Source organism: Apteryx rowi, unplaced genomic scaffold (genome assembly GCF_003343035.1).
Source record: "Apteryx rowi isolate R43461 unplaced genomic scaffold, aptRow1 scaffold_185, whole genome shotgun sequence".
NCBI classification, from domain to species: Eukaryota; Metazoa; Chordata; class Aves; order Apterygiformes; family Apterygidae; genus Apteryx; species Apteryx rowi.
In genome coordinates, this window is record NW_020448141.1 from 1,608,361 (window position 1) to 1,626,546 (window position 18,186).

At 41.0% G+C, this 18,186-nt stretch overlaps 1 protein-coding gene and 1 long non-coding RNA gene across 2 annotated transcripts; both read right to left on the reverse strand.

The window, feature by feature from the left end:
* Positions 1–592: 592 nt before the first annotated feature.
* Positions 593–5,129, reverse strand: LYZ (lysozyme). Its single transcript, XM_026061784.1, has 4 exons — positions 4,911–5,129; positions 2,916–3,077; positions 2,262–2,340; positions 593–1,025 (listed from the first exon to the last, which is right to left on the reverse strand). The coding sequence occupies exons 1-4, from the start codon at positions 5,044–5,046 to the stop codon at positions 959–961; spliced, it is 444 nt and encodes a 147-aa protein (XP_025917569.1). The 5' UTR covers positions 5,047–5,129; the 3' UTR covers positions 593–958.
* Positions 5,130–10,362: 5,233 nt separating this feature from the next.
* LOC112964109 lies at positions 10,363–16,912 on the reverse strand. The gene is made up of 3 exons (XR_003252862.1): positions 16,353–16,912; positions 15,521–15,685; positions 10,363–12,077 (listed from the first exon to the last, which is right to left on the reverse strand). It is a non-coding gene; the product is annotated as an uncharacterized LOC112964109 (long non-coding RNA).
* Between the last annotated feature and the right edge of the window lie 1,274 nt (positions 16,913–18,186).

An 18,186-nucleotide genomic window follows, 5' to 3' on the forward strand; every position in this document is an offset into this window, starting at 1 on the left:
GGGGCGGGGCGGGCCAGGGACAGGCGGACCTTTTTCCCCCGCCGAGATCCTCTCCTGAAACAAACGCTTTCCCCTGTCAAGGCTACTTCCGGCACTGGATAGGAGAGGCGGCTGCGGCGTTTGGCCAGAGCCTCTGTTTTCCGGCTCAGCGCGGCCTCCTGCGAAGCTGCTCTCCCTAGTACTGGGCCCAGCGAGGCGCTGGGGAGCCGGGAGCGCCAGCCCCACAGCGTGGCCGTCTCTGCCCCCTCGCAGGGCTTCTGCCTGAAAGCTCCTTACTAAGTTCAGAGGGTACGAATGGGTATGTGGGCACTGTGAGAAGTGCAGTAGCCTTACCTGCTCATTTGCTAGTATCTGACTCCCTCCACTTGAGAAATAATGTAGTTATAATAACATCTACGTATTACCTTGTTTAACCTGGCCTGTACAGAGGAAGGAAGTTGGAAAAAGTATAGTTGCCTGACATATTTGTACAAATTATCTGATGCTCAAAAGAGAAAGTATTTATGTGTCCATAATCAAGAACTACTTCTAAGGGTTGTGGATATGAAACTATACTAGCAAGTAAAAAATAAAGTATATTAACCAACAGAAAGCCATTTGCAGATATTTTTAATGATTAATATATTTAAACTGTCAAGCAAATAACATCATAGTAGTATGCAGCTACAAAACCTAGCAAGATTTCAGTTAAAAGAGATTTGTGCTCATGTCTAAACATAGCAAAAATAACAACTAAGCTGTACTGAACACAAGCCAGGCTGTTGGATGGAAATATCAGCCATTTCATCAGCAAGGTATAAAATACTGACTCTTCATGAATTAGCTGTGTTGCAGTAATTCTCCTGAATTTTATTTTGATCATAATCAACTGTATAAAGAAGCATGCTGGAGAAACAGTTTGCTTTGTGTGAAAGCTCTTCATTCAAATGGAGGATAATTTCTGCTAAACATCAGTGCCTTATAGTCTGCAGCCTCTGATCCACTGGGAGACATCCCTTCCTTTGCAATGATTGCGCCATGCGACCCTGAACAGAGGAAGATCATGGCAATTAATGATGGCAAGCTCAGAAGTCAGTACAAAAGGGCTTTTCTTAGTAACTCTGATTTACATACAGAGCTAACTTCTGCAGAAGGTTTATATGCCAAGCAATTTGCCACTTCCCAAAAGTTTTTTACAAATTGGATAAAAACACACTGTATCCACTGCCTGCCTGCCTCTATCAATCACTTGCTTCTTTGTATCATGATTCAAGAAGAGGCAGAATAAAAAATCCCTGCAGTTTTTAATCAAAAGATCTGTCTTACCAATAAAAAAAAATGGTAATTTCCTTTATCTCCAGATGGAGGGGGCAATTCCTACTGTAAAAAGAGGATTTCAGTTCACCTCACTTCCCCTCTGAATTGTTCAGAGTATGCAAGAATACTGGTGTATAATGTAAAGAAATCCTAGGAGATAAGGGATTTGTCACACAGGAATTTAGACTCCAGAAACCCCAGATGTTCAACAATTGAAACAGTCCAGTTAGAAAAGTCCATCCTTCTGAGATATGGTAAATGAGTATTATATTCCACCAGAGGTAGGTGAGGTTTAGTCTTCTGTGCTAGATACAACCATTAAAGTTGGCCCTATACCACTTGCCAGCAAGTGGCACGGAAATTAAAACAAAAGTGCCAGCTTCAGAGATGACTTAACAAAACTGAAGGCAGCAAAACCTGAAGAGAGGCACAGTTAAGTATGCCTGATTTAGAAACTTATGGTAGACCTAAGGCTACAGGTTGGACTGCTCTTTGCACTACTTTGTTCTGTGAGACTAGTAAATTTAAATAACTTGGCTTTGTTAAAGCAGATTAAGACTCTTACTCTTTGCTCTGCAGTCAATAAAATCAAAAGTAGTTACATTTATGATGTATTTATTTATGTCATATTTATTTAACAATGAATAGTTTCTCTTCCAGTCCAGTATTAAAAGCTTTTGGAATAGAAAGCTGAGACAATATTCATACTCTGCTAATATTGTTATGAAGAGTTTGATGCACATCATAGTTTTAAGAACATTGAGGATGCCACAGTTGTACTGTCTCATTGATCCTCAGCTTAGCTACTCAGCTTACCTGTTTTAAATTGAAATATATATGCAAGCAACTGCTACAATTTGCTTGTTCTTTCTAAACTTGGTTATCTTAAAATGAGTGATATTCCCTCTCTTAATTGTCTGTGCTCTACAAATGCAGTTTAGCTTTTTTAACCCATTGAAACCTACCACGCATTCATGCCATTTTTATCGCTGACAACCTTCTTTGCGCAGTTTACAGATGCTGTTATGTCTGAGCTCAGCAATGCTTAAAAAGAGAAGCAGGAAAAAAGGTCAACATTTTTTTCCTTTTCATATTTTTACTTTAATAGTCTTCAAATACATCCTTAGATGTAACTCCCTGCCTAATCAGCTCTCATGAAGCAAAAACTCCCTACCCCTTTCATTGCATGAACTAGATCTCAAGTGGACAGTACTTCTCAGGGTATGAAGTATTATAGTACTTCTTTTTAATACAAAGAGAGTTGGCAAGACTGGCATTTGAGCCAGTGTTTTGCAAGGGGTCAAGCTCTCACTTCCTTCAATGTAAAATTAAATCTTCTCAGGTCATAACTACTAATTAATAACTGGATTCTATGGAAATTTTTTTGCTAAAGAAACATAAAGGTGGACAAAAAGGGCAATGTACTTCTTGCTGTAAAGAAACCTTTCCCTACCACACTGGAAATCATCTTTTTGAGGAGGAAAGGATGGGCTTGAATTTTGTTTTGCTTTGTTTTTAAAGTTAGGGCTATAACCAACCTTCACTTATCTATTTGCAACTGGAATGTGAAAGGGCAGCCCATCACAGTATCACCCATAGAAACATTATACTGAGCTCACCTGAGCATGGGATATTGCACCCATTTTTGGCCCTTGGGGTCCTACCATCATTGCACCACCAACGGCTGTTGATCTGTAAAATCCCGTAGTCGCTACTTCCATCACGGTTACGGTTTATGGCTCCTGTGTTGAAGCCGCTCTCAAATTTTGCTGTACAAACCCCTGTCAAAGTTCCATTTAAAAAACACAAACAAACAAACAAACAGAAGGATTATTACTTTTTTTTAATCTGGCTATGCACCCCATCTCATCTCTTTGTTAAAAGATGATTGCATAAAGAATGCATGTGACAGATGGGGTTTCTTTTATTCTAATCCAACTAAATATATATATTTTATATATATAAAAAACACACATGTAGCATGTCTTAGCTTCAAAATGTCCTAAGAAACCCCAGCATGGGATCTCTGCTCTTGAAATAAATTCAAATAGGCTTCTGTAAACTGCTTTTTTCATATAGAAGCATAAATCAAGCCCAACAAATATTACCACAGAAACAACTGGAAAAAGTACTACCACATCCAAAGCATAGCATGGTTCTGATTGTTTTTAATCAATGCCGTCCTTTACCCAGGCAGCAATGAAGTTCAAGTAAGATTTCACAAAATCAACTTGGGAATCCAGTGCAGTGTTGGGGCATTTTCACCACCGTTAATGTCCTGATTTTTACTTCTAAGGGTGCAAATGCAGACAACGGGAATGGGAATAAACATCTGCCAAAGGTTATGCTGCTTTGTCTTACAAGAGCCATCTCTGGAGAGCAGAGGTACTCTCCGGTGTATCAGGGGTTTTTTTGGCTCCTGTCCATATGAATGTGGGTGGCCTTGGTACACATATCTGGTGGGATGCTGACCTGGCAGACAAACTTTGGCTGGTAGGGTATTCTCTGCAGGGGCAGCTCCTGTGACACTTTGAAGCTTGCAACAGCCACAGCAGGTAAAGCAGGTCTCAAAGGTAGCCCCCTGAGGGTGCCTTTGGCAAACAGTGCAGACATAGCCAAACAGAGCTGCTCATGTTGCTCTGCCGCGAGGCACACTCCTCTGAGATTCTCTGCACAATTATCTTTAGCAAGGTTTATTTCAACTACTTGTACATGTCACTGACCAAAGCAGAAGCAGTGGTTTTGGTGAGGGACCATGATCAGGGCTTTAGCATTCCCTTCATGTGACTTAACTGCCCTATTTTGTCCCATTTACATGTCACTGTATCTGTGTTAGGGCAGCAAAAAGGAGGAAGGACGGGGACAGTGATTCTTTGAAATGTGGACATCATGCAGTCAAAATGTGGATCACTCTCCAGATTCTGGATCAGAAAACTTGTACGCTTCCCTTAAAAGGAAATCGGTTTAACGATAGTCTATTATCACTTCCCATCAGAGAAAAGAAGTCTTCACCCTTCCCCTCACCTGAGGACACTACTTGTCTCTAGGAGCCTCTTTTTCTTCCTGACTGGCCTTTCCAGAACAGCCTGACCAGTGTCTCTTCTCTTCCATTACTATTTCTAATAATCCACACCAAACAACCCTGGAAGTATTCCTGTTGATGCTCCCTCTGCTAACAGTGCCTGCTACCTGGCCTCCTGTCTTGTTCTGCGCTCCCAGTCCTGTTTGCTCTACAGCTTTATCTTCCTGCTCTGGTCCAGCAGTCATCTCAGAATGGAGGACACAAAAGAGACAACTGTCAGAGAAAGGTACTGAAATAAATAAAAGCAGTGCAGTCAGGGGTTGGGGCGGTGTGATGAAAAAGGCTCATTGCAGGAAAAGCTTCTTGATGATGTTAGTTTTATTAAACTGTGGAAAAATGACAGGGAAAGAAATGGTAAAGAGAAAAGTTGCAGACAATACCTTCAGTCTGTGCCAGCCGAGATGGACTAACCCAGTGGGCTCTTAACTTCTAAATTCCAGCATTCACACAGGCCTGCTCCCTTCAACAAAGTTTGTTAAATGGTAATTCCTACCCCATACACCCCCTGGAAATCATAAGACAGCAGACTTACAGTGTGCCAGGCTGTATCCCCTGAAGTTATCCAGTCCAAGACGCTTCATAGCTGCTGCCAGCTCACACCTTCCATAGATTTTGCCCTGAGCAACCAGGGGTAGGAGGCAAAAGCCAAGGATTAGCAAAGATTTCATGTTGTCAATGTACTATGCACAGTCTCTAAACACTGAGATTGCAGGCTCTCCTGCATTTGTCTCTTTTTTTAACCTTTCCCCACCCCCTTTTGTTTCCTCTTCCTCTGCTCTGTAGTAATCCAAAACACATCATCTTAGTTATTTGGGAATTTCCCAATACTTACAGCATCCCCCCAAACATGTCAAATTTCTTATACTCTGTGGAAACCACCTTAGCATAGGAGGACAGAGTAACATTATGTCAGAAGAATCTTGTTTAAATTCTGTCCTAATATCTACTGAAAAGGGAGTTGGCTATCTAAACTCAGCTACTCAGATTTGTTATCAGATATTATCAATATCGAAGTCCTGTTCTTATTGCATAGTTACTGTTCTTTATAAATTTATCACCATTAACTCCCTAACAAAAATAGCCTTAGTAGATGAAGAAGTTTTAATTGGCACGATTACTAAACTATTCTCTGACTCTGCAAAGGTGGTTCTTCTAGTCAAGGACTGAAATATGTCAATATATCATTCGTATATCAATATGAGTAAACTTGTCATGCTGCTTGCTATGTGTTCCTACTAAGTGTCTGAAGCAAAGCTGGTTTAACAGGGATGTGGATGCAGTGGGGCTGTGGAGCCATTCACTAGTGAGACGGACTGCAGAGTGCATCGAGCAGGCGTATTTGGGGAGGAAAGATGCAGATGCAGCCTCCTTAACACCCCTGATGAATCAGTCCTTGTCTAAGATCTCCCCAAATGATGAAGCATGAAATACCCTCTGCACTAGCCACCAGTGCCTATAGTATTGTTCTTGCTTTGATGATAGAACTAATATGAGCATGTAGGTGGATTTTATAGCTAACCTGGAAAACCCTGAGGTTCAGCTTGTACAGTTCATTCAGTGGGCATAGGGAAACTGAACCACCAAAAGCAGATAAATGACATTCAAAGTGGGCTGTTTTTTACTAGACTTTGAAATGCAGTTCTTCAGATCTTATCTGACCTCTGTTGAAGGCAGTAAGTAACTAGGCAAAGGGACACCTAAATACCATAGCTTTGTAGTAAAGGTCTCTCTCAGCCTCTTCATGATAAATACAGCTAAAACATTTAGTCTTCAGATCTAGATTTGCCTCATTTTTTTCATCCTCTCATTTTAAGTTGACTTTAGTAACCAGAATTATTCAGTTACCAACAGGGAAGAAACAAAAATCTTAAGAAACTCCTGTCTTGCAATCCACAATTAGCGGAAATTAGTATTTCTAAATACCTATATAGAAATGTGTGGCTTTCTGTTGGTCAGACAGAAATATTCATAGTTACTTCCTCATTCTCCTACCAGCAGCCTAACAGTCACCTGTAGTTGTACTAACCCTGACTTATCTGTTTCTTCCACTGCTGAGTACCAGATTGGGGTACTTAAAACCATTCTTTGAACTTTACACAGCACAGCTGTTAGAATACTCTTCTGGAACAGGAGACAGTCTTATACCTATAATGTGATATTTTTTATATTAGGTGGAACCATGTCAACAGGAGAAAGCAAGAGACCAACTCTGGAATTAAATAGTCTTTAGAACATGGGCTCTTTTAGGTCCCCCCCCTCATGCTTGACTTTCAAGGGCGCTCTGACTGAACTAGTGTTCAGCTAGAACATTTCCAGTACGAAGGGCCCTACACAAAATAGCTCCTCCCTTTGTGGTATGAAGGCACTCTCCTGAAACAGCTGGGTTTAAATTTGTACTCCAGATCAAGAAAAAAGAGAGATCCTAATGTGGATCTGAATTACTTAATTACTTATTCCTTCTCTTCATGATTTGTTCAAAGCCTGGTCTAGTTCATACAGAGTCCAAGTGTTCTGGACAGGCTCAAAGGATTAAATCTTTGAAGCAAGACACAAGGAGAAATGCTTACATTGAAAGTCCCACTAGGATCTAGACACAAGCAGCAAGGCACCATTGAAACTTAGTTGAACCCACAATACACAGTGGCAGAAAGGATGTTTCAGGAGCTTCAGCAGTTTGGCATCCAGTACTTTAGACATCCCCTGTATGGTGCCACAGCTGAGTGGGTCTGTAGGGGATCTGCATTTGGGACCTGGAAAAGTAAAGTGTCAGCAGGATTCCCAAGTCCCTTTGCTAAGGATTTAGCTTTGAACCTTCTGCGCCTGTCACTGCAACCAAGGGCTGGAGCTTGCTCCCCTCAAAGCCCCCCTGCACCACTGGGGGCAGAAGGTACTTCTTCTCCCCAGCTCGCTTCTAAGCCCACGTCCAGAATACCAGTTGGTTCACTTTTGTTATTTTAGAGAGCTCATTACGCAAACTTTAATGAGCCAAGCCTGTGGCTACAAAGAGAAGCTACAAAGAGAAGCAGTACTCTCCAGGCAATGCCATTGTCAGTCAAGAGAGCCAGCAGCTACACTGTGCAAACATTTTAGATGGGATCATTTCACCAAACTTTGGACCTCTAGTAAGTAGGTGTTCACATCCAAACTAGACATCTATTTTAGGATGAGATAAATCACACCCTAAAAGACCTGACAGACAATTAAATTTGGTCACATGATCCCCCCCCTTTTAAACAGCGTAAAACTATACGAAAAATGTTATCCACACAGCAGTATAGTGAGGGAAACAACAGTCAAGAAATAATTTTAAATATGAAATTTAGGTGTTTAGTCTGACCATCTAATCTCTGAAAAGTACTGTGTGGAATTCTTCCTTGTACGTGAAGATCTATAAACCTGTGTAAGCAGAGATTGCTTCACTCATTACTGACTATGGCCACATACAGGAAGGTATGCCTTTAAACTGCAGCCCACAGCATAACAGAAGGAAATATCTTGCCTCTTGTGAAAGTGAATAACCATAGCCCAAGTGGTTATTTGATTCCTGTTTGAACTAACACAGTAATTCCTATAAAGTCTGCTGAAACTGCAAGGTATTGCAAACATTTTTATGTTTGCATTATGTAGCCATAATGCATTTCTTGTTAAATTGCTTAAGGGTGACCCCTCCATCACCCTGCCCATACCTGCTTAAATGCAAAGTAAATAAATCCCAAACTTCCCCCACACACCCCATCAGCACCTTTTCGATGGCCTGTCACCGGGTACCCTTTTACCTCTGCCTCAGAGGTGACCCCTTCAAGCTCTTTCACTGCCTCTCAGCCCTTCCTCACAGCAGCAACAGTGCAAAGGAGAAGACTCACTGTAGCAATTGCAGCAGGTGCGGTCCTGGGCCCTTTCGGCTGATCCCTTCTTTGTTGATATTTAGCAGGCAACTGCATTCCTCTTGTTTCTTCCCACGGCTGGATTTCCCCTAGCCCATACCTGCGGTCAGGAGAGGGAGGGGGTCTCCACCAGCAGGAAGCAGATACCTCCTCTGGCCCTTAGGAGGTGGGTTAGTGAGCAGCAGTGGTGGGAAGCAGGGCTCCATGCTCCCTCCTCAGGACCATTTATGCCAATTCTGAGCTGGGGTTGGGAAGACACTGCTGAGGGAAAGCTTTCGGGACACCAGGAACTGGCAAGGGAAGGGGCTGGGAAGGGCCAGTAGTGCCATGTCTTAAGTGATACACCCCCAAAGAGAAATTTCCTGGGGGCAGTTGTCACTGCAATGGCAAAACACACAAAGTATGGTAGCTCTCAGAGTGACCACGAGCCATTTCACCCCTGCTGTCAGGAAAGGCTGCATACTGACCAGAGGTTGCATCATTTCTAAGAAGGGGATTGACAATACAGGAGTACACTTGTAGAGCTGTTTTAAAAATCCCATGTGCGGATAGAGAAAGATCTTTAGAGCTTCTGTACTCTCTTACTGTAGAAATAAAACCAGGTATTTATTAATTTCAATTTTTATAACCAATTTATAAGCAAGTTATCTTTCCTACTCAAAAAAATGAAAAACGTCTTTTCTCTCTGTTTTTCTCTATTTAATGAAAAGTAAAATTTTCCTTCATGAAGGGTTACCTCTGTCTAAGAAAGATTCTGTTCTGCTCATCATAACTGCTGTAAAAAGTTGTTATGGGAGAAGCTGAAGATATGGCTAGCTGTAGACATATTTGATAGCATAAAAATTCTTAAATAGTTTGAGAATCCAGGGTAAGCACATTGGCTGTAAATTTCTTCTGGAATAATGATCGCTTAAAGTAATTAGCAATAATAACATTTTAAATGTCATGTTAAAACATCAACATTTAACATCCCATTTGTGCCCCTCAGAACTATTATTTCAGGCTGTGTAGAAATTCTGGAAAATAACCCTGCAATGATTCACATTTTTAATTCTTTTACAATATGATTTTTCCTGTGAAAGCTAGAAGAGGTTTTGGGGGGAGCTATAGAAAGAGTTTTTGTCTGTCCTTCAGTGAACACTCAGAAAGCTGAAGCACTGTTATTCAGCAAAGCACTGATTAAAATTTACAATATTTATGGACAAATCCACAGAAATTTATCTCCAGCTATAGTCACAGCTGGGAAATAACTGATTTTCTAGGTCTTCTATATTGTTGTTCCATTTTACGTTTTGACCTGGAAAAAAGCCCCAACCTACCCCAAAAGAAGTAAAACTTGAAAAAGTCACCTTTCTTCAAGTTTAGGTTGATTCTGTGGATATGAAACATTTTGTTCAGAATATGCTTTTGTCAAGCTTGAATGAGCGCATTCACTACCCCCAAATACTTAGAGACACTCCTGTGTCTGAAGCTAAATAGTATTTTCCAGCCTATATTAATATTAACAATGAATGGAAGAAGGCACTTTCTCCTTCATTTCTTTAGAGTGTGGGGAGGGAAGCAGAAGAGGAGAAATTGCATTTCACTTATTGCCAGCCAGTTACAGTATAACCCTCTTACCATGAGAACACTAAGTAATGGTATCTTAGCTAGGAACAGCTTTCTATTTCAAAAGCTGCACTTAAAGAAGCCTAATATTATATGCATAGTATCTGACCGTCTTTCAGACTCTGAGTCTATGGTTCTCTGGAATTATATACCTTCTTTTGTAGGTGTGTCAGCTTCCCCTGTGCCAAGAAGAACTCTCCTCTTCTTTGGTATTGAAAATGCTTCTGAGAGCATTAAAAAGACAAAGAACAGAAAGGCAATTCTACCTTTACACACACACACACAAAAAAAAAACCTCATAAAAAACTTGATCATTAAAGTACTTTAGTCAGTAGATACTTGCCTTGGATCTAGCAGATAAATCCTTGACTATGTTGGAGGGTTGGACTTAGATGATCTCCAGAGGTCCCTTCCAACCTCAACTTCTCTGATTCTGTGAAAAGCTTATCTATTGTAAACAATGGAGAAAACTGAGTATCCCATTTGATTACAGGATCTACGAGACCACAATGCGAGGCTGCAGCGGGCAAGATAATTCCAGTAAATAGGTTAAATGCTAATGCTGCCATACAAACTCTGATAAGACCTCATCTGAAATATGGTGAATATTTCTTTTATAGGAAGATATATTCTCTCCTGTTACAGGAAAAATGAACTGAAATACAAAATGCAAATGGGGCAAGTGGGCAGAACAGTCTGTCCTAAAGAATGGAAGAGCCTTACTAAGCTTACCAAAATAAAGACAGAGGAACTATAACTAGTTGCTATGAATGCCTTAAGAGGTTAAATACAATGGGGAGGGGACAATTTAAAGTAGAGAACGATATTGGCACAAGATCAAATGAATATAATCTGGCCAAGAGGAAATTCAGGGGGCAACTTAGGAAGTTTGTAACCATTGGAAGAGTGAAATAGTGGGATAGCCTTCCAGTAGGAACAGCAGAAGCAAAAACACCAGACAGACCCTACTGGGTTTTAAGATGAGTCTCAGAAGGGGTTATAAAATGTGGTTAGCTGCCACAGTACTGAGCTGAACTTCCTATCCCAGGCTATATTCCTTAGTCTTATGTTGCTACTCAGTTAGCTCAGTTTATCCTGGGGCCTTGCAATGAAGTATGCAAGGCTAAAGTCGTCCCCCCACACACACACACACGCACCCTTTTTACCTTTAATCTGCTGTGTTGGACATGACTTGTTATAGATAGGAGAACAGGAGAGAAACAGACTTCCAGTTTTTTAAGCCTCACACAAGGATTTGATCACCAAAAGAACACCATATTAATAGATTCATTGTTTGAATGTTCACAGGCGTGAATGTTACTACCAGCACGGAACCACATTTAAGGAAAAAAAAAAAAGTGGCAGAACTAGAGAAAATGGCACTGAACACATGTGGGAATAAAGGAAATCGTGTCAAAAGTGGCAGTCTTCAAAGCAGCTGCTTTCAGGGTCACAAGGAAGTAGTGGTACAGGGTCAGCTACAGGGCAGAAAACCTGATCTCTATAGGAACAACAGCAGAATGAAAAAATCTGCACAAGATGGCATGGAAAGGCCTGGAAGTAGATGGGGTTCTTTAAGCGAGACTGTTACCCAGGTTCCTACCTGTAGTGGAAGGAAGGGCTGAGCAGCACCACGCAGTGTGGTAGATGGTGTTAGTGCCCGGTGAGGCTGGGAGAACCCCAAAGAAAAGGGCTCCTGGAGCCTGCTTCTGCCAACCTATTTTGGGGGCTAATGAACACAGCCTGCCACCACTAGGCAACTGCTAAGCACAACCTCCACCCAAGCAGGCAGTTTAGGTGAAGTATGTGGTGGTCTTAAAAGAAATGACCCATGAAAGATCAGAAAGTTGGCTACTTCTGCCATAGTTTTAAAACTCCTGCTGAGTTTTCATACTCAAAAAAGTGTCCTGGTTGTGCAGCTCAAAGCATCTAGCTACCCTGGTACTCTGCATTCATTGTGAAGCACTGTGCCTGCTGGCTCCTGAGCCAGAACCACCGGGGCACAGAACAACATGCTCCAACCACACTAATGGGTATGTGGCTACCTATGGTCACAGCCATGGCTGGTTCCTGGTGTCAGCAATGCATCCAAAGTGATAAGGCTTACAAGCTGCGTGTACAAATCTGGGACTGGTTTTCTTCAGCTAACAAACTTTACTTTTTGTTTGCCGCAAACCAGGATAATCTGGAAATCTGCAGGTCGTATCCTGAGACAGGAATAATACAAGACATAATTACTGATATGAATGGGGAAATATGAGAAACTGGAAATTATTTGTTGCACATTGACTGTACTACATGACACCAAGAGCTGGGACACTCTTCATCTGACTGTCTTCCTTACATTTTAAAACTCCCTCAGATATAAATGCACACAGGCATGGCCTGTTTGATAAATAAAGAACAACTTCCAACTCAAGACTTTGCGCAAAACTGTATGACTAGGCTTTCTAACATAGATTAGGTAAACTGAAGACTTAATTCCAGAATTGTGGTTGTATATTTGCTAAATTTTTGAAGTTAAAAAGAGGTAGCCACATTTTCATCTTCATAAGGGGACTACATATAATCTCAGAGGTGTTAATCTTGCATGAGATTCATTTAAGTATTTCCTCAAACTTCTTACAGTATCCTAGAAAGAACTGAATAAGTGGGGGAAGAGGCCTCCTGCTCCAAGAAACAGGCACAGCAGGAGGTAGCACGAACCTAGCTCCAGGAATGAACACTATACTATCACCTCTCCTGCCAGCCCCTGCTGGTTTTAACAGACTATTAATTTAATTAGGTGGTAAAGCTTTTTGTTTTTGGTAACTTGCCAGTTTTCTATTCTAAATAAAGAGCTGAATTTATATAAACCCTACCCTGTTCCTCAAAAATGCACCCAAGCCCCTCATAGTTAATAATCCACACTGGTTATTGCTGTAATTATAAGCAAAAGAATGCTGAAGGAAGTGACAATGCAGAGGTAAGGGTTTTATTTCTAAATTCCTTTTGAGTAAAAGGCATAAAATTACTTTTTTTTTTTCAAAATAACTGAATGGAATATAGGGGATAATTGTTAAAATTGGGAGGTCACAGCAGGGATCCCACATGATAGAAAATTTTTATGTTTCTGAAGTATCATACTGTTACTGCTGCGGAAATAAAAAGTGAGAACATTTTACAGGACTCCAGCTGAGATGGAAGCCAGCCAGTAGATAGTTTTGACCATTAGGGAGAATTTATACTAAAACAGAGAAGCTCAAAACACAGGTTTTCTTGTAGAGAGAAATGGTAGAGTTAATCATTCCCATCATTTTTTATAGCTGCTAATAAAACATTGACCTTCTCTGGCCCTTTTCATTCAAAGTGCTTTATACAGTATATTAAAAAACATCCACAACACAATTCAGACGTTATTTCCAGCAGTTTCTTCTATAACACTCAGTTGGCTGTTCTAATTTGTTCAACATTTTTGTTACTATGGGTCTTTAAGAAAATGGGAGCTGCAAACCATGTTGTAAAGATTCCAGGCTAAATGATTTAGGAAAGTGAGAATGCAGTTTTAATTATGTATAGGCTCCAATTAACTTTTTGAGGTTGGAGCCCAAGTCCCTTACAGCCTAATCCATGAATAAGGATTCTGTTTGGGATGAATGGTCTCTGTTCGAGTCCCCTCTCAGCAGTGCACCATTGTAACATACCCAGGTAGGGCCACATATTTTGAAGTGAAGCACAGTCTGCAGATTGTGAAGGGTGAAGGCAGCTGTCTGTCCATCAAAAATGAGTAGATGGCTAAACGGGGGAAGGGGACGCCAGGGAGTTTTAAGCATCAGTTCTGAAATACAGCAAAGTCTGTAGAACCACGGCTGCACCTCCCGGCTCTTTCCAAGGCAAACACCGCCTGTTCCACATGGAAACCCACCCATCCTCTGCTACTTTTCAGAAAAGCGTTTGTCAGAGCAACTACAGCCAACATTTTCTCCTCCTACATGGATATTATCTTTCAGTGTTTTCTGTATCAATGGAATGCTTCTGAGTATTAAAATATTTTTCACTTCACATTTAAGTGTACTATATAGGAAAGCATATGCAGGAATTTAACAATAGTGCACTCAAGGGCATTCAAAATAATACAGAAAAAATAAGGTAAGAAACAAACTTTTTAATGAGGTGTCAGAACAAGGAAAAAAGTATTTAGTGGAAGAAGGGGAAGAAGTGACTGCCATCTTCTTAAATCTAGGGCAGCTGGGGATTACCAAATCTAATTTTGCTGCATAGCTCATATAACTCTTAAGGAGAGGGATATAAGGGATAAGTGACTAATGGACGGACATCACAATTTAGGCAAACAAGGATCTCAGACATACAATTGTACTCATTTATCCAAAGCCTCATTAGTCAAACAGGTGCTAGAAGAAATATTTTTAGATGGGCTGATTAAATCTAAATCTTTTCCTCTAAACTATTCAGCTTTCAGTCTCTTGCAATTCTGTTTTTAACAGATCAATTCTCCACATATTCTTTCCCAGAAAACACATATTTGAAATACAGGCTTTAAAACAAAAATGCCCAACCCCTAAGAACTACTTTTACAGGCTTCCTTTTTACCTAAATCTCAAAAGCTATATGCACTAAAGAGGGGACATGCGACAACCCACAGGCAAACAGAAGCTGAAGAATCTTTCAGTTCTTAAGATTATGAAGCAATAAAGAGAGGTTTTTTTCAGACCACTAGATGGCAGGAGGAGACTTTCAGAGCACTTCCGAGCCTTCCCAACACTTTGAACGTGTTCTTCTTTGTGTGACAGAACAACTCGGGGCCTAAAGTCACTACAAATACATAGGACAGAAAGATGAAACCTAGTCGATGAGTACTAGGGCCAAGTAGATTCAAGTGTTTCAGAAAACATGTTCAGCAACATATATATATATATATATTTTTTTTTTAAAAACCACTTGTTGTTTGCACCAGGTCATTTCTGCAATCTGCAAAATGGACAAACTCTGGGAAGACATTCACTCTTCCAATGGTTTTCTGTTTCCATTTCCTACTTACACAGCTGGCAGAAGGTTTATAAGACTTAGAGTTAATGCAGTCTGATAGGAAGCAGAGTACTAATATGGTTTTCCATAAATTGTTCAGAAGGGATGAATAAGCAGAACCAGATAATTAAAAATGGATAGCTGTCTTCTATCCACAAAGGAAAGACCTATATTTCAACAAACAAACAAAAAACCCACACTCTGTAACTGCTTATACACCCTCCCAGGAGATTTTTTTTTTTTTTGGGGGGGGGGGGGTGGTAAGCAGAAAAAAGGCAGAAAACTTTTTACCAGTTCCTTCAGCTCCACATACCTTAATTTGTTTTAGCCTTAAAAGCACGGACTGGCATCTCCACTGTTTTCCGTGATGTGAAACATATTATGTTATGTGGCCAGGAGAAGGGGAGAGTCTCCTCTCTGGCTCAATTCCAGCTCAAACTTTGACCAGCTAAAATTTCATCTGGTCCTTTTAGCCCCAGTCCTTCTTTCTCCCTTGTCTGGCTGACAGCAGCACACCATTGAAAATAAACTTCCTTCCACAGGCTGCCATGTATCACACCACTTTTGCCTCTTTCACAAAAGCCCTCCTTCCACCTCCCACCTACAAAAGGAAATATATTCTGACCTTGCTCTCACTTTGGCCTCTTTCTCTGTTGTTTTTCTAGTGTTGCTCTCTTGCACATTTCCCAACAAGTTATTTTTCTTGGATGTGAATCAAATTTCTTGTATCTCCACCTCCAACCATTTACTCAAATTTTTCAAAAGCCATTGCTTTTTAGTAATGGATCCTCTAAGAAAAAAAAAATGATAAAAATATAATGCAACTTTCTTTTTTTTGCAGTTCCATTTAAAGGTCCATCCATCTCTTACATGGCAAACTCCCTTAAGCAGCAGCACTCTGAACAACTGCAACTTGTAGAACATTAATGAGCATCAACTCTTTAATTCTTCATTATGTGTTGTAAGCCAAGATACATCCAACAGATCAAGTAAACTTACTATCCTTTAACTACTTCAACCCTGCTGTCAGATGTGTTAAAAGCGTGCAGACTACATCTCTACAAAAAATAAACTATGCTACCAGGTGGCTATCCTTGTAAAAATGCACAGAAGTTAACTTGGCAAACATCTTGTTGAATCTTATTTCTGAAAGCATGATGCTAACAAGCTTTCATAAGGACTCAGCTAATTGCCAATGCAAAACATAGGTTCTGGGTCCACAACGATTAAAGCAGTGCTTCCTTTCCTAGCATGTCATAATTTGTCATAGCCTAGTATTTCAGGATAAAGCGGGGGCAAAGACTCCACAAGTGTGCCCGCATTGCTGATGTTCCTGTAATAGTGTTTGTATAAAAGATGTCTTGGTGTAATTGTAAGCTACACATCTGCTACAAGCTGCATCTTCCTTTTACACAGTCTGCACTGAACAAACTTATCTTTCACAGCTATATACTGACTTTGCTTTGTTGATTTTAGAACTTGATTTGCATTCTGCTCTTCCTCTCTTTTGCAACTCATCTCCCCTGGACCAGCTGCAATATTACCTGAAATGAAAAGGAGAAAGTTTCAAGGATGAACCAGGGGTTAATGAGAAGGTACAGAACACTAATATTCTGAGTCTGAGGATCTCCTCCCTCCCCAAATACAACAGGGGACAAAAAGGACACTTACAACTACTTATGCAAGTTTTGCTTTCCAGTAGATGCTTACATCTCTTTCACTTGCACACAGTTCAAAAATAAAGCCTTTCCCAGATCACTAACGCTCCTCTATTGACAGGAAATGAGGCAAGATGGTGGCTCTGCAAGAGGAGAAAGTTCACTAGTGCATTCACTGAAGCTGGGTCAGAAGTGGTTCAGCAGCAGAAGGGAAGACTTTCTCTTTGCATAAAGATACCTTGGGGACTTTGCTGTTCTGCTATCTGTGCTGCAAAACCCGCAACAGAGCTGCTTCATCCTGCAGTCTTTAATTGCAGCTGGTTTTAAGAACCCACAGCTCACAGAAGTGGCTACTTCAGGCCCCCCCTTGCTAAACCTCAGGAATATCCCACCCCTCCTGCCCTCTCTTTCCCCCAAGCCTGCCAGTCGATATTAAGTCAGGGCCATGCAGTGGTGTTACCCAGACATTACGGCTGCACTCAGAGTTTTTGTCGCCTTTCTTTTTTTAAAGTTTTCCTCCTGGAGCATAGGATAGACAGGAGGAGTTAGCTCTCTCTTCTGAAGCTGACCTGCCTGCAGCAAGAGGTGGCAGACATGAGGCATCTGCACCACTTTCTGGATTGCTAGAGAGTAGAGGGAGGAAGAAGCCAGGAAAATAATCTTCTGCTGAAGCCTGGATTCTCTCCCTTCAGCTCAGCTGAGGCTCTGACCTTTCAATCTGCAGCAACTGCAGACAAGAGACTCTGAAAATGGCTGGAGGCAAGGTTCTTGGAAGTATGGACGAGCAGGAAAGTTTTCCTAAAATATACCAAGTTAGCATTTGTTGTTCCAGAGTAAAATGTTTTTTCTCCTTAAGTTTCTGTAAGATGGAAAACATCCCCTGCCCCCAAACAATACCCAGTTCTGCAACCTGTGTTGTCCACAGCACAGCCGACAGCTGGAATTCAGACCAAGTTTTGGAATAAGAGATTGCAAGTTTCCACTCCCTGCCGCAGGACCTTGTTCAGAAACGCGAGCTTCAGTCTGGCAGACTAGCTGAACAGCAGGCACGTGGGAGGAAGGAAGTCTCTGTGGTTTTAAACAAAAATTCTCTTCCGATTTTAGAATTCTTTCTTGTAAGAGGTTTTAATGAAACTATTCTTTTGCCCAAGTTGAAACATTCTTCCTTGGGAAATTTCATCAAATTATTTCCCTGCCTCTACTCAACGGGTGATATTTTCCCAGTATGCGGAAGGAAAAAACTTACTCAGAGTGCTTACCTTCCTCCTTCTCCTGATACTGATTCAGGACAGATCTTGAGGATCTGGCATCCTGGTTAATCAATCTCTGTATGAATGCTTCCACAAAGAATTTGTCCATGTGCTACTGAATCCTCACTGTGTTTATCATAGGCTATACAGCCTGTGCTTTTGGGGACAGGATACTCTACGATTCTCTCCCATTCAGTAACGGGAACTGCTGAACATCCTAATCTAGAGGAAAATTGCAATAAGGTACTTTAAAATTAAAAACAAAAAAAACCCAGAAAGATTAGCAGTGATTTTCACCTGTGCTCTCAACCCAGAGCAAAGCCTGGAGCCCCAGCAGAGAACTCCACCTACCTCAGCTCAAACCATGTCAGAACCTCCATGTT

Excerpts from the sequence above, each read along its gene's own strand:
- LYZ (XM_026061784.1), bottom strand. The coding sequence starts at position 5,046 with ATGAAATCTTTGCTAATCCTTGGCTTTTGCCTCCTACCCCTGGTTGCT. Across the intron at positions 2,341-2,915 it reads GTGCAATATCCCATGCTCAG|CATTGCTGAGCTCAGACATA; the intron begins GTGAGCTCAGTA and ends TCTCTTTTTAAG. Across the intron at positions 1,026-2,261 it reads AAAAATGGCATGAATGCGTG|GGTCGCATGGCGCAATCATT; the intron begins GTAGGTTTCAAT and ends TCCTCTGTTCAG.